Source organism: Panthera pardus, unplaced genomic scaffold (genome assembly GCF_024362965.1).
Source record: "Panthera pardus isolate Hobbes unplaced genomic scaffold, ASM2436296v1 HiC_scaffold_15, whole genome shotgun sequence".
In the NCBI taxonomy this organism is placed as follows: domain Eukaryota; kingdom Metazoa; phylum Chordata; class Mammalia; order Carnivora; family Felidae; genus Panthera; species Panthera pardus.
This window is the reverse complement of record NW_026526710.1, coordinates 2,374,142-2,390,700: the sequence shown is the minus strand read 5'-3', so window position 1 is coordinate 2,390,700 and position 16,559 is coordinate 2,374,142. Positions and strand designations below refer to the sequence as shown.

The 16,559-nt window shown below is 48.4% G+C and overlaps 1 protein-coding gene across 3 annotated transcripts in view; it reads left to right on the top strand.

Annotated features, from left to right (window-relative positions):
• Nucleotides 1-16,559, top strand: part of CFAP251 (cilia and flagella associated protein 251) — a 67,126-nt gene that overhangs the window by 28,604 nt on the left and 21,963 nt on the right. For all 3 annotated transcript variants that reach the window (XM_019467557.2, XM_019467555.2, XM_019467556.2), the window contains 7 exons: nucleotides 658-908; nucleotides 1,255-1,406; nucleotides 2,979-3,152; nucleotides 4,354-4,538; nucleotides 10,597-10,711; nucleotides 11,551-11,714; nucleotides 16,277-16,367. In XM_019467557.2, the coding sequence (XP_019323102.2) occupies nucleotides 658-908; nucleotides 1,255-1,406; nucleotides 2,979-3,152; nucleotides 4,354-4,538; nucleotides 10,597-10,711; nucleotides 11,551-11,714; nucleotides 16,277-16,367 (1,132 nt within the window). The remainder of the gene's footprint in view (nucleotides 1-657; nucleotides 909-1,254; nucleotides 1,407-2,978; nucleotides 3,153-4,353; nucleotides 4,539-10,596; nucleotides 10,712-11,550; nucleotides 11,715-16,276; nucleotides 16,368-16,559) is intronic.

Here is a 16,559-nt window from a genome sequence, read left to right as displayed (position 1 = left end):
AATGTTCACCTTGTTCCTAGCATATGTGATAGAACAGGATCGCTCAGTCCTTTGCAGGGCTCGAAGATGGATCTCCAAGGCTGATTATCATCCCTATTTAATCATTTTTTAAGATGAGGCATTATTTTCGTATTGAGACTCTTCAGCGACTGGAAGCTGGACAGGGCTTATCCCTGAGTTCTAATCTCTGTTGTGTTTGGAGTCCCTCGCTGTAGCTTGGTGTCTCTTCTCCAGGCCGAGTTTGCCCTAGCGCTGCGGTTAAAGGCATTTGATAATTAATAGCCATAACATTTCGAGACTGAATTATGTGCGAGTCTGCTTAATTACCCTTGCCGTATTTGCAGGCACATCTGTATGTGTGCACCAAACTCCATATTTGCATACACAAATGAATATTTGCATGTGCAGATTAGCTAATTGTACAACTGACTGTCCATCTGCATACTTAATGACTCAATTTACATGTAGAAATGTGGGCTTTTTCACTTGCAAATGGAGGCTGTTGGGTATTGGTAGTATATTTTTGGAGATGGTGGGTTAATAATGTCACTAAATTACAGACGACAGAGGCGTTTCATGTGCAATTAGAAGCAGAATAGCTGGCGTGCCCCGTTCCCTGCAAACGCTGATAGTGTCTGGTCTCTCCCTGGCAAACAGGAATCTTATCATCGGAACATCTGACGCTACAGTGTACCACTTAACGACGGACGGGACCAAACTTGAGAAGTTATTCGTGGAGCCCAAGGATGCCATTTGTGCCATCTCCTGCCACCCATATCAACCCCTCCTCGCCATTGGGAGTTTCTGTGGGATGATCAAAGTGTGGGATTATGAAAAGAAAAAATACCTTTTCAGCAGGGTCTTTGAGAAGGGGCTTGGCATCCAGAGTCTAACCTATAACCCTGAAGGTATTTTCATTTCATCAGCCTGTCTTAGCCTCCAAATCAAAAACAGACCCAAATGGCTGCAGCCCTTGGCTGTAACAGCTCCGGGAAGTTCACCTTGACCGCACTCCCCCCAGCAGGCCGGATGACGCACCTTGTCCCTCTGGACCCTGCAGCGTTCGGTGCCTAGTAGTCTCTGAGCACTCATCCCAGAGACTCCTGCTTTTCAGTCCATTTCTCCGTCCAGGGTCCTTGTCCGTCATGTTCATTGCTGTCTCCTCAGCACCTAGAACAAGGCCTGGCCCGGAGTCCATGTTTCTTGAATGAGTGAAGTCCTTTTCCAGCATTGTTCTCTGGCCTGTGATTTCAGGAGTCCTTCTTGGAGTCGGCTTCACCGAAGGGACAGTTTACATCCTCGATGCAATGTCCTTAGAAAACCAAACCCCGGAGCCTTTCAAATATTCCAGAACCAGCGTGACTCACGTCAGCTTCTCGCATGACTCCCAGTACATGGCAACTGCTGTAAGTGTTTCCACTGTGTGCCATCCAGTGGTCTAGCAGCCTTGTTTACGACCAAAAGGGAGAGGGGACTGGGTGGGGTGGGCGGGGATCGCTGGCGAGTGACTGCTGATGGGTTCGGGGTTCTTTGAGGGGTCATGTAAATGCTCTAAAATTGTGGCATGGGGCAGGGCTCTGTGAGTACGCTAAAAACCATGGAGTTGCACACTTTAAAGGTGTGAATTGTGTGGAGTGTGAACTGTATCTCCACAAAGCCGCTGTGAAGGGGGTGGGGGAGACTCTCGCTCGAAAACGAGACCGGGCCTCAGGACCTGCGGACTGGGATTTGGCCATCCTGACAGCTCATTTTGGTGTGTTGGTTTCTGGACCCCTTTCTCGGCATCCATCCTTTCATCTTTCTCTTTGATTTTTGACAAGATGACATTCTCATTCATCTCAAAGCACAGTCTTCCCTGGTGTTTTGGATTCTGTTCCTTCCCTCTGTGAATAGGGCTCTTAAGCTCAGTAAAGATTTTCCGAGACCTTTAACCTCTCCCTTCCTGCCAGCTCTCCTGGTCTGCAATGCGCAAGTCTTGCCCTGATGTGGGGTGAGGAGTAAGAGCCACCATGTCCCCGATGCTCTCCCACCCCTGCCTCTGTGCTGGCTCCTCCTCTGGTGCTGCCTGTACGGGCCCAAAGCTGAGCTTCCGCACCCCTGCAGCACCTGACTTTGGCGCCCCCTTCCCTCAGGCTGCTCTCACACACTCTCCTACCCAGTTCACTCTCAGCCATGATACTATTTAGAACTTACATCTTTTAAGTTTTGTGTAGCTGGATACAGAGAAGGGAGGACAAAGGCAAAAGAGTCAGTGTTTCATTTTTCCACACAGAAAGAGGTGGGGACCAGAAAGAAGGGTAAGGCCACAGTGTCAGTGTCTCCCTCCCCGACAATTACCTTTGTGGGTTATCTACTGTTAACCTTAATATGTTCCTCTGTAAAATGGGTATTGTTGTTGTTGTTTTTTTTTAATTTAACGTTTAGAGGGACAGAGCATGAGTGGGGAAGGGGCAGAGAGAGGGAGACACAGAATCTGAAGCAGGCTCCAGGCTCCGAGCTGTCAGCACAGAGCCCGACGCGGCGGGGCTTGAACTCACGAACTGCGAGATCGTGACCTGAGCTGAAGTTGGACGCTCAACTGACTGAGCCACCCAGGCACCCCAAATGGGTGTTATTTTATTACTTGCTCTGATAGACTAAAATTTATTTTTGGATAAAATAGTCTTCTTTATTATTCTTTTTATTGTTTTAGAGATACAGCACAGACAAGAGTGGGGGGTGGGCAGAGGGAGAGAGAAAGAGAGAATCTCAAGCAGGTTCCATGCTGTCATCACAGAGCCTGACATAGGGCTTGATCTCACAACCCTGGGATCATGACCTGAGCTCAAATCAAGAGTTGAATGCTCAACCGACTGAGCCACCCGGGTGCCTCTTGGATAAAATATTCTAACGGCAACATTAGTATGAAAAACATGATGATGATTTTCAAGTTACAAAACCTAGCAAGGAATGACTTGTACTCTTTTGCTCCTATTCAGGATGTACGTTTTACCGTGTCTGTTTATGTGGTGGTAGTCAGAAATGGACACAGGGTCTGGGAATATCTGGCAAGACTTCGTTCTCATCGCAAAAGCATTTGCAGTCTCCTGTTTGGGGTTCATCTGGACAGCAATGAGCCGAGACTGCTGAGCCTCGGGAAAGACAGGCTCTTGGTAAGCCGTTCAGTGTCCGTTTATCTCACCACTGGGACTGTGTGTATTTCATTCTTGTTGTGTCCCTGGCATCTGGTATAGCACTGGGCCCACAGTGCATGTTGGAGAAAATGAGTGTACAGCATAACATAGTAGCATAAACATCTCTGGGTCGATGCTTGGTCTCAAGGATGTGCAAAAGCAATGCTCCTTCAGTAAAAGCTGTGTTTGAAAGGTTGAATCTGGATCCTGTCCCAGGCTAGCGACCTGTGGCCCCATCCTCTCCCGCGATGCTGGACAGAGGCCACAGCAGCTCCCGGTCAGCCACACGGTCGGGAGGGTCAACGGGTGGTACACGGACAGCCACCTGCACCCACACGGCTGTTACGTTTGTCACTTTTAGTACAGGATTCAGTAAATTACATGCAATAGTCAACACCTCATTATAAAACAGGCTTTGTGGTGGATGACTGTGCCCAACTGGAGGCTCATGTCCGTGTTCTGAGCACGTCTAAGGCGGGCCAGGCTAGGCTGCGGTGTTCCCTAGGGTAGGTGTGTTAAATGCATTTTTGACTTACGATAGGTTTATTGGGATGTAACCCCATCGTGAGTCAAAGAAGTTCTGTTTCTATCCATCTTAACTTCCTTCCTCGCTCCCTCCCTTTCCTCCATCCCTTTGTCTCCTTTATTATGGCCACCCATCCATTCATTCATCCTGGCCTGGCCACCAAAATCTACCTATGGGTGAAATTCAGCAAGCTGCTAATTTATCATGGTCAAGCGCTGAGATTTAGATATGAATTAGTTCCCACCCTCAAAGAGTTCCCAAGATAATGTTAAGGGAGACAGTATAACATAACTGTGAGAGTTCAGGTTTTGGAGTCAGTTGGAACCTAAATTTGAATTCTCACCCTACCAGTTCTTAGCTGTGTGACCTTGGGCAAGCCACTGAACCACTCTGAACAGGTTTTCTAATCTGTAAAATGGGCACAATGGTATGACTTGACAGGGGAGTCATGAGTGTTAAATGGCATCATGTTTTTAAGGTGCTTAGCTCACTGTCTTTGCTCATAAGGAATGCTCCATAATGGCAGCTTATTAGGAGCAAGGGTCTAAGCAAGTCTTCTCTTAAGAGGCCCAACGTTGTTTCCCCCAGAATAAGACTGTGGGTTGACTTCATTTGGCTCAGTCCTCATGTGTGAACATCTGGGCTCCTCTGCAGATCGAGTATAATCTTCTGAAGAGCTCCAAAGACCACCTGGAAGTCCTGGACATTCACCGAACCGATCAGGGCAACTACCCTACCTGTATGGTCTGGTACCCACCACTCACCAGGGAACTCTTCCTGCTCATTTGCAACAGTGGCTACAAAGTGAAACTTTTTAATTCCACCACGAAAATGTGCAGGTAAGCAGCAGGAGCCTCCCACTGATGCAGAAATCAGTTCCTCAGCCCCCAGCTTATTTCACGTCCCAGCTCGTGGACCCATGAGCAGCTTGGCTACCTTTACTCACACTCACTTTGCAGAGGAGGAAAGAAAGGCATGGAAAAGTTGAGAAATTCTCATCCAGGGTCACGTGGCTGGGAAGTTGCCAGAGGCAGGATGCAAATCCAGAGCCCTCTTCTGAGCCCAGCCCTGCACAGAGATGAGGGACCCAGAGCTCAGTGCCTGAGACCCTGTGAAGGAACCCGAGAAGTTGCTGATGCTTTATAAGCTCTCCTATCCTTCCCTCGTGGATAACAACAGATATTTTCACTTGAATACTACCAATTGTGTGATTTTTAAAAAAAGATTTTATTATTTTTTTTTAAGTAATCTCTGCACCCAACGTAGGGCTCAAACTCACAACCCCGAGATCAAGAATCACATGTTCTACCGACTGAGCCAGCCAGATGCCCCTAATTGTGCAATTTTTCTTACTCTTGGTTCCTAAAGGAGTTTTTCAGTTTACCTGATGGCATTCGTGTGTTCCCGCAGTATTCACCCAGCCCCTACCTGAGCCAGGTTCTGTCCGAGGTGCTGAAGGTGGGGATGCAAACAGCATTGTTCCTGCCACCATGGAATTTGCATCTTGGAGGGGGAGTGGAGTTCGTGGGAGTTCTGGGCCGGGTCCATGTTTGAGGTCAGGAGCACATGGTGCTTTAAAGCCATGAGGTGAGAGAAGATTCCAGAAGGGAAAAGTGTATAGAGGAGCGGCCAAAGGACCAAGCCCAGGGCATCTTCAAAGCTGAGCCTTTCAGAGCAGCAGCCTCTCCATCCTGAAGTAGGTCTACATCTGTGCTTGGCGCTTGTGCTGCTAGGCCCGGCCCCCAGGGTTTGCTCCTCCTGAGAGATACAGATTATGGTGCACCGTCCCTGCACCAGGGCTCTGCACTCTTCTTCAACAATGCTCCCAAGTATTATCCCACTGAGGTTCTGACATGCAACAGAAATTGCTGCTCAGGACAGGATGAGACTTAATCCTTGAACCTAGTTCTGACTCTGTCCTCTACTTCGCACCACTGAGTGCCGGTGCAGCCCTTGCTTTGGGTGCATCCCCTCTCTGCCCGGGGTTTGGCTGCCTTGTGGTATGGCTGGCAAGATCAGAGCCATGGAGGCTGGAGAAACACAGAGGTGAGAACTCATTAGTGACCTCACCTGGGAGAAAGAAGTGAGAAAACTGGCCAATAGCAGCTGGTCCTATGCTTGAGGAAGATTATCGTTTTGAAATGTTTCTCAGTAAGATAGGTCCTCAAAGGATCACACTCATATTCTTCTTCTTCCTTTTTTAAACATTTGTTTCCAGAAGGGTACAAGGAAAAATGACTGAGAAATGCTATGTCATGTGGCATGAATAGGAGAGAAATCCAGCACAACTTTTTTTTAATGTTAAAACACTGGGAAGGAGACATTTGAAAGATACATGGCAAAAGAATTTTAGGACGATCCTGGAATCTTCATACATCATCTTTAATGGAAACAAACCTTTTGGACATGGACTATCCCATAGATATGCAAGTCCTGAGGAAATCTGACTTTGCCAAGCAGATAGATTGGGCACGGAGGGCCCCCAGGCTCGAAGTTCCTGCTAACAGTTACTAAGCAGAGACTTAGAGCCACACAGTTAGAGGAGTTTCTGCCATTGATAATCAGTTGGAAATTAGCATAAGGCATCTTTTTATTTTTATTCAAAAATTTCTTTTCATAAAACATCTTTTACAATTTTTTTCAGAGAGACAGCCTGAGCAGGGGAGGGGGAGAGGAGAGAGAGAGAGAATGTCAGGCAGGCTCCATGCTGAGCAGGGAGTCCAAAGTGGGGCTTGATCTCATGACCCCAAGACCACGACCTGACCTGAAATCAAGAGTTGGACATGTAACCAACTGAGCCACCCAGGTGTCCCTTAAAAAATAATTTATCGAAGTGAAATTCAATAACACAAAACATAAAAACTAGTATCACCTGGGTGGCTCAATCGGTTGAGTGTCTGACTTCAGCTCTGTCTCTCTCTCAAAAAAATAAACATTTAAAAAAACATAAAAACTAACCATTTTATTTTTTAATTTTGTTAATGTTTGTTTATTTTTGAAAGAGAGAGAGAGAGAGTGAGCCGGGGAGGGGCAGAGAGAGAAAGGGAGACAGAGAATCCAAAGCAGGCTCCAGGTTCCGAGCCATCAACGTGGAGCCCAACATGGGGCTTGAACTCACGAACTGTGAGATCATGACATGAGCCAAAGTCAGATGCTTAACTGACTGAGCCACCTAGGCACCTCGAAACTAACCATTTTAACGTGAACAATTCACTGGCATTTAATGCATTCACAATGTCATACAACAACCACCTGTATCTAATTCCAAAACATCTCCATCACTCCAAAGTAAAGCCCTTTGCATAAAGCATCTTTTAAGTTGTAGGAATAATAAGGCCTCATAACCACACTTGCTTGGGTAAGAAGTGCCTTTTCATGATAAATCCAAAACAATTTTAAAATGCATTAAAAAATAGACCTTAAAAAGGCAGTTCACAGAAAAAGACCAATAAACCTATGAGCAGATGTTCACTAGTGTATCAAAGATGTAAATGAAAGCAAGACATCATTTTTCACGAACCAGATTAGCAAAGATAAAGTTGACCAACAGTGCACAGTGTTGGCAAAGGTGTAGGGGGGTGGGCACTCTCTGCCTGCTGGGGAGATGTGGAAACTGGGGCATCCGTTGGGAGAGCAATTGTTGCCCGCTGTTAATTTGCATCATGTTGTCTGATGTCTAGGAATGTAGCCCACAGACATCCTCACCCAGTATGCCAAGACATAAGTAAAAGGATGTCTTGTTTGAAAATATTTTCAAAAGTGGAAACAATCCAGATGTCCATTAATAGGGGATTGGTTAAATGATGGCTTGTTACTACGCTGAAACATGATACTGCTTGTAGAAAAGAAAAAAAGAGGGGCATCTGGGTGGCTGGGTTAAGCATTTGTCTTGATCAGCTCAGGTCTTGAGCTCAGGGTCGTGAGTTCAAGCCCCACACTGAGCTCTGTGCTATGTATGAAGCCTACTTAAAAAAAAGAAAGAAAAAAAAATCAGCTTTCTGTGTAGTATCATGCAACTATCCCTATGACATACTATATTTTCATATACAATGGTGTTTCCATAATTTATATAATTTTCACATAAAATTATAATTATATAGGTTAGAATACATAAAAGAAATTCTCAAGTCTCAGACACCAGACTGTTACCCACAATTATCTCGGGATGAAAGAGTGCAGCAATGTGGGGGTCTAGGTAGACTGTCTATCTTATGCATGTCTAAATGTGTGAAATTGTTTACAATGAATATGTAATACTTTTTTAATTAGAAGCAAAAGATGCTAACTTTATGAAATTGTCAGATATGCTTAACAATGGTGACAGTTACATTGGCTCCTACTATGTGCCAGAAATTGTTCCAAGTGCTTTATGTATATTAACCTACTTAATGTTTACCACTGACTCCTGGGGAGGTGCTGTCATTGTCATTGTCCCCATTTACTGTTGAGGAAGTGGAAGCATCGGGAGGCTGAATAGTTCGACTTTTTTTTTTTTTTTGCTTATAATTTAAATCAAGATACGTTTTACATATCATAAAATTTACCCCTTTTCAGTGGTTTTTACTATATTTACAAAGTTGTGCAATCATCACCACTGTCTAATCCAAGAGCATTTTCATCACCCCAAAAACAAACCCTGCACCCATTAGCAGCCATCCCCCATACCCTCCTTCCTTCCTTCCCCAACTCCTGCCCCACTCCTGACAGCCACCAATCTGCATCTGTCTCTGTGCATTTATCTATTCTGGATATTTCGTGTGTATGGAATTATACCTGTGTGACGTTTTGTGTCTGGCTTCTTTCACTCAGCATCCTGTTTTCAGGGTTCATCTGTGGTGTGGCATGTTTCAGTGTTCATTTTTATGGCTGAATAATACTCCATTTTATAGATGTATCCCATCTGGGGGCATCTGGGTGGCTCAGTCGGTTAAGTGCCTGACTCCGGCTCAGGTCATGATCTCACAGTTAGTTCGTGAGCTCGAGCCCTGCATTAGGCTCTGTGCTGACAGCTCAGAGCCTGGAGCCTGTTTCCAATTCTGTCTCCATCTCTCTCTGACCCTCCCCTGCTCACGCTCTGTCTCTCTTTCAAAAATAAATAAACATAAAAAAAAACGTCTACCTCATCTGTCTATTCATTCACCTGTTGGTGGACATCGGTGTTGTCTCTGTGTTGGGCTCTTATGAACATTTGTGTGTAGGTTTCCATGCAGGTACATGTCCCGTTTCTCTTGGGTAGAGACCTGGGAGTAGAACTGCCAGGTCACATAGTAACTGTTTAACCATGATGAGGAGCTGCCAGACTGGTTACCAAACAGTACCACCCACTCACGTTCCCACCAGTGGTGTGTGACAGCCCCACGTCCTCCACGTGGGATTCAAATCAGTCTTCTCTTAGCCATGGTCTCCCCGCCTCTGTCCACTCAGGGATACTTGGGGAAGGTCCTCGGACATCCCCACACAGGGTGACTTGTGGCTAACCAACGTGTGGTCCCTCAGGTGGCTGTTTAGCATTTCTGACATTTCACCTAAGTCTCCATGTGTATGAACCTGACCGTGGATCATCCAACCTGATCCCCCCCGCCCCCGGCCCCCTGCAGCATCCTGCAGCCCGGCCAGCATCTGCCCTCACAACTGGCCCCTGCTCCCCTGCTCAGCTCACCGCCCTCCACCTCCCACTCCCCCCTTAAATTTTCCTTCCGCAGTTTTCCACCAACAGTCCATCTTCCATGCACTTGCACCCCCTGTTTTCACTGCCTGTTCTGTCACCTCCATATTCTTCTCCACCTTTCCAACTCACCATTGCACACCCAGCTCACAGGTCTCCTTCCTCAGAGCTGTCTCTGAGCCCTGAACCTGCCTGTTCCCATGTCTCTGCCCTCACGGTGCTCCCGTGCCTGTCGTCCCTGCCAGGCTGTGAGCTCACGTCTGGGTCCGAGCACCTCACACAGTGCCTGGCACAGAAGGTCCTTAAAAAAGGCTGTTTAATGGATCTGTACTTTGTTCAGTGCACGTACATGGAGTATGTACTGTCCCCACTAGACATGGGCTGGGGACAGGGGACACAGGGAGAAAACACATCCAAACAACAAGGGACTTATAATAAGATTGTAATAGCTACTCGCCTCACAGGGACAGATCCAGGTTTTGTGGGGTGTGAAGTGTGTTCGGATTTGTGGGCACTGTTAAAAAAAAAAGGGGGTATATAATTAAGACTAAAACACATCAGGACTCCTCCTAGGCCTCAGAAGATGCCTGTGCGAGCCAGAGTCCTGAAGCTACCATTTTCCAGCTTCAGGAAATGTCCTGCTCCGGGCTCAGGGTAACATCCCGTCACTTCCTCGCCTCAGATCAGATTCCTAACAGAGTCTGAGTTAAAGAAGTCTGACCATTGTGGAGGTACAATTCATTACAGTCTGAGTCACAGACAGTTTTTTCGGAAGTCTGTGTGTTGCACTTGGACCCGCGTGTCAGGCGTCTGCAGCAACAGGTATCACGTCATCTAATCTCTTGGCCGACCTCTGAGGAAGGGGTGTTTTCCTGCTTCCTGCCCACGCGTGCCACTCGTTCACCGCCTTTTTCACATCCCCTGTTCCCGTACACATTCTCGAGGCATAATGTTCCCTTCACTCAGCCGTCAGGAAGGAAAGTCAGAACCTCCACGCAGAAAGCATCCTTCACAGTCTGACTTTCCTGGAGCATTTACTGTCTGAGGCTGTGCCCCTTATTTATGGCCGCTGTTAGCCGCAGTTGAGAGCGAGGTTCTTAGCCAAGTGACAGGTCAGGAAATTCAGAATTTAAAATGTATACAGCATCATGAAACGTAGCCAGTCAGGAAACTGCATTCAGATTTGTGGAATTAAAAAAAAAAATGTTTCTTTTTTTTTTTTTCTCATGCAGAAAGACGCTTCTTGGGCCAGTTTACGGTTCTTCCATTGAACAGGTACAAATCCTCCCGGTGAAGAGCACCTTGGAATTGCAGAAACGCTACATGGTGTTTATTAACAGAGACAAGGTATGAGCCTCTGCTCTCTGCCTCTGTGAGATGACGCTGTGGGTTTTGAGTGGCAGTCAGCCCCAAGTAGGATCAGACTCTAGGAGAGCCCAGCCCCTGACTTCTGTCCCGGTCCACAGTGCTACTGAAATTTGCCATAAATGAGTGGAAACGGGTCTTAGGAGGCATTTTGGAGCGGAGTTAACTCTATTTTCTGTACTCCCATGAAGACACGTTGTCACCAAAGGATTTTTTCTTTCTGATTTATTTACATGGAAAAAACTTATAAAGACATGCAAACTCGTTGCACTTAGTCCTACATTTAATAAATAATCTAGGGGCGCCTGGGTAGCTCAGTCAGTTGAGCGTCTGGCTCCGGCTCAGGTCATGATCTCCCGGCCTGTGGGTTCCAGCCCCACATCGGGCTCGGTGCTGACAGCTCGGGGCCAGGAGCCTGCTTCGGATTCTGTGTCTCCCTCTCTCTGCCCCTAACCCACTCGCATTCTGTCTCTCCCAGAAATAAATAAATATTTCAAAAAAAAATTTTTTAAATAAATAACCTATTGAAAAGCGTAAAATCGTGGGATTCCAGAATTATTCTGGAAAACCTTGGATATCTGACTCTGAAGACCAGTGAAATCCTTCCTGTGTCTCTACCGGGACCTGGCATCTCTCCCCTAAGGGAACGCCCCACAGGGGTCAGTGTATGTGAGCCCCTGGCCACACGAAATGTGTGGGGTAGCTCCAGATGCATACGTCCTTCCGGTAAACAGAACCGGAGGTAGCACGTGAATGTGCGAGGTCCTAGCCCAGGCCCCAGTTGTCTGAATCTGAATTTCCAATTACATATTCCTCCTTAGGTTGGACTTCAGATCTTACCTGTGGATGGCAATCCACATAAGACATCTGCTATTATATGCCACCCAAGCGGGGTGGCTGGAATGACCGTTTCCTATGACGGCTGCTATGCCTTCACGGCAGGAGGACATGATCGATCGGTGGTGCAATGGGAAATCAACTTAAGGTATGTGTTGAGGCGAGAACCCTACCCCCACAAAGAAGGTGTCAAGTGTAGCTGCCTTTTTCTTAATGTTTATTAATTTTTGAGAGAGAGAGAGAGAGAGAGAGAGAGAGCGAGCATGGGAGGGACAGAGAGAGAGACGGAGACACAGAATCTGAAGCAGCCTCCGGGATCTGTTAGCACAGAGCCTGACGCAGGGCTCGAACCCATGAACCACGAGATTATGACCTGAGCGGAAGTCGGATACTCAACCGACTGAGCCACCCAGGTGCCCCCAGACCCTCTTTTCTTAACTAGTAACAGCAGACGGGTGTTAACCCCCTACAGGCCTGGCGTTCGGGTTCCTCCCCATGACATCTGTCCATACCGATGTGCGGATAAAAGGTTACTATTCACTACTATTTGCAGCGAAGGCAGCGTGATTCCACTTTGTTCGGTGTGGCCCCTGAAATACTTCCCACTCTGCCATCTGCAGACTCGCACCAGCTACAAAGATCTTGCTCAAATCTCCCAAGTGTGTGTAACAGAAATGAGTCTGATTTGAAACATGTGTGTCCACTCTGCTCTTCACACCCGCCTGCCCTGAGCTGAGACGCTCTACCTCGGGCGAGGCTGGAAAAGTCCGGGTTGAGGATCAGACAGTACCCGCACCTGGAGGCCCAAGAGACATGGGTTTGGATGTGGAGCCTCCTTTCTGCTGGCTGTGACACCCAGGGCATGCTTCTTACCATCTCCGATCTTCAGATTCCTTGTCTGTGAAACGGTGGGGGGAAGGAGGGTAACGATAGGGACTTTAATAGGATCCTTGTAAGAAGGATTGAGTAGGTTAATATAGGGAAGGCATCTAGCACAGAGCTAAGGGCTCGGTACATTATTTCCTCTCTTCTGGTCTTCCTTGCGAAGGTCTTATTAAAGAGCTTTCCCGAAAAGGGGGGCAAGTACTACAGTAATCCTCTCATCTACCCCGATTCACTGAGCTGCCACCGGGCAGAGCCAGTGCCCGTCCCTCAACACCTTCTCCCAGCCCCTGCCTCTCAGATGGCCTCCTGCCCGGCAGCGTCCCATTGAAGAGCTGGGTATAGACAGCTCAGCGGCACCTTCCCTCTTAAAGAATCCTACCTTCCTTCGATTCCTGGCTCCCAGTGAAAGTGTACCCCCTGTCATCTGCCAAGCGTACATCTTTCTTTTATGGCAGACATCGAAGCTTCTTCCCTTAACCTGAATATAAGCAAAACTCGCCAGGTAAGTCTGCTCTGGATCCTCGCTGGCTTCAGACTGCAGTTGTCACTCTGACCTTCACCTCTGCCTTCACCTAAGAGCAGATCGTGGGAATTTGGGAATTCCGAAGCTAGAGGTGAGCTCTCACATTGAAAAGCACTTCCTGAGTGTGTGGCCAGTCCCTGGAACAGCGGAGGCGAGCCACACCCTGCTGAGAGAACAGAATCCCTCCCCCCCCCCCAACACACACACACCTTTTCATTTTTGTCTTCTTCTCGATAATCATGGTAGAGATTAAAGGGTGAAAAACGGCACCCGCTTTGCAATGGCTTCCCGGTGCCTGGCCAGAGTCCAGGCTTCCGAGAATTTCAATTTAATCTGTTGTGGGGACAAAGGATCATTATAAGCTAATTAGCACTTCATTGCTGTTTCTGGTGTCTTAATATGTTCAGTGCTCCACTAATGGGAAGAAATGTAACAACCCTAAACAAATAAACAAACAAAATTCCCTGCTGGCCTAACGACGGTGAGTCGTAGGGTGAGGTACAGATGTTAAGTCCGCTCACGTTCCCATGATTGTAATCAGGGTGCTTCTGGGCCCAAATACGATCACTGCAGCCCATTGACCTTCTCCTGGGCAGACCCCTTCCTTTCATCTTCTCCTAGGGTTCGTTCCACGCATACTGTGCTGTGCCTTTGCCCCGACTTTGCTGGCATGCTACCTTTTTCCTCCCCTTGTTTGGCACCTATTTGGTTTTTATGGTTTTGTTTGTTTGTTTGTTTGTTTAGATAGAGCAAGCGGAGAAGTGGGGCAGAGGGAGAGAGAGAGAGTCTTAAGCCAGGCTCCATGTTCAGTGTGGAGCCTGACTCAGAGCTCGATCCCACGACCCTGGGATCATGAGCTGAGCCAAAATCAAGAGTGGGACGCTCAACTGACTGAGCCACCCAGGCGCCCCTGGCACCCGTTTTTAAATCCCCCGTTGCTCTTTTGTGCTTAACCTCATAGCCACCTGGGGTCCTGCTGCTGTGCTCAGACAAGAGCAGAAAGACCCAGATTCACATACCACTTTTCCTGCCTGCTTGCTGTATGACCTCAGGCTAGTCCCTTAACTTCTGCGTCTCAGTTTCTCCATCTGTTAAATGGGAATACCATCAGTGTTTTGAGGGTAGAGATTACCACAGCTGCTGTTCCTCTCCTGCCTCCTCCCCTAGGGAGCATTTGCTGAACCTTACCATGTGCTGATTACAGTGTTCACTGCTTCTCCTGACTGAGCTCATGTCCCAGAAGTATGGCTCGGCACACAGTAGGTTCGCAATAAGCCTCCTTGCCCTTTGTGCCCTAATGACCCCCTTTTTTTATTGCAAGTATTCGAAACCCAGCTGAAGCACAAAGGGGAACTAATGAGAAGGTCATGGGCATCTCAGGTAACCATGCTGCACGAGGTGCAGGGACTGCGTGTGCACGAGGCGCCCTCGCCACTTGCTCTCTGTGGGGCTCTGCTACTGGCTTCATTCTCTGCACAAGTGGATTTTGTCACCCGGAGTGAACATGGCCACTGACAGTCCTCAGATTTCACAAACTGGAGCTCTCACGGCAGAGGGAGTGGGTTTCTTTCTCCAGCTCTGCTCGGACAGGCCAGTCCTGTCCCTCTCGCTCTCTGGGGTCAGTCAGCGGTGGGCAGGAAGTAGGGTGCATGGTATGGTCCTGACCACCAGAGTGCTGTTTCCAGAGAATCTGGAGCTCTTGTGAGCCTCTCCCAGACACTCCTAGTAGTGACAGGCTCCTCTGTGTCGCTTCTGGCCTTTACCTGGCCCCGTTCCAGAGCCACGTGGCTAAAAGTGGTCTCCCACAGAGCCTGTCGGGATTGGGCCTGGACAAGGCCTGGAGGCCACAGAGGAGGAGCCCTGTCCGCTGGATACCTGCCTCGATGGCTAATACCAGAGCTGAGAGCTGGGTGAAGCCTGGGCCCTGCCGGAGAGGGGCCTCAGGCCCCCTGGAGAATACACCAGCTCCCCCAGACCCGAAGGCAGCCTGCTTATGCGGGCTCTCCCGACAGAGGGCCAGCACGCTTTTGTGGCTGACTCTTTGAAGAGGAGAGCCATGCAGGTGTATAGTGATGCCCAGTTCAACAGTAATAATCGCTCCTCGTACTGAGCCTTCGCTGGGCCGGGCCCTGTGCTGACTGCTCTCCACCCATTGTCTGATTTCATGCTCACAGCCATCCTGGGAGGCAGGGACTGGCAGTGTCCCCACGGTGGTACCCCCATATATCTGGAAACTAGCTCCAGGGTGCTAAATGACACCCCCCCCCCTCCCGCCCCAAGCACTGGAGTAAGTGGTGGGGCTGGGATTCACATCCGGTCTTTCTGATTCAACGCCACACCTAACAAACACTCATCACGGAGGAAAACAAAGAGGAAAACAAAGGGCTTCGTGTCAAACCCTTTATGCGCCTTCACTTTATTTTCGAAACAACCCTGTGAGGCAGACCTGTGACTATTCCCATTTCATAGATGAGGAAACTGGGGCCCAGGGAGGCTGTCGCTGACCCGTGACCACACTGCTTGCGAGTGGCAGAGCCAGGACTCAACGAGTGTCCCTCTGACTCCAGATTCTGGATACTTAACCACTTCCCTGCCGTGGTCTACACCGAAGTGTGTTTTAACAGCTCCACGAAGAGGCTAACGGCCTGATTAGCAGAAATCCAGTTAGCGGACTATTACAATGATTTCCTATTACGTGTATTTCGTGCGGGGCAGAGTCAGTCTCACACACAAAAGTAGGTTTTCTTACCATTTACGGTGCCTATTTTTAGAAAACCTGACCCCATGTTAGAGAGCAGAGGGTTATTTTTATCTGACTGGCATGGGTCCCTTGTGGCCTCCCGAGTTTTTATGGAAGCAATTAGTGTTGGCAGTGTACCTGCGCTTACCCCGTTTTTGGCTCTGGTCGCACAGATCTCACGAGGGACGCGGCTCTACTGGGGAGCACTGTGGTTTCAGTGCACAGGGGTCCTCCCTCCCTCCCCCCACCTCCCTGCCTCCCTCAGGGGAGGAGCCGTGCTCCCCGAAGATTGCCCACAAATTGCCAAGCGCCTGCCCTGTCATCGGCGAGAGAATATCACTACCGTTAAGGCAGGTACCCTGTACCACCAGGTTCCACATTGAAATTGAATTTTTCGTTTTTGGCTTCATTTCAGAAGGAATTTTCCTGACAAGTTTACCGAGACCCTACTTGTACGGACATCGTGACACCCTGCCGAGGTCCGCAGTGCCAGCGGGACTCGGGCTGGCCAGTGCTCAGGCGCGAGCGCTCCCTAACAGCGATGTTTCTGTCACCGTTCTAGTGCTCTGGAGGCTGCAGTTTCTCTCGGGGGTGAAGACTTGACCCCGTTCTACGGTCTGGTGGCTGGTGGCAGGGAAGGAAAATTCTACAGGGTAATTGTCCTCAGAGTAAACACTTCCTGGTAACATCTAGTTAAGTTTGTGAAACAAATGAGCCCGGGATGAACCTTCTTGCCTTTTTCCCAAAGCTCTTTTCCCCACTGAGCTCAGAACGTACTTTCTAGAAAATGTCCTTGAAGTCCTAATGGATGCTGCAGACTTGAGCCAAAATGTGTGTTGTGTTTC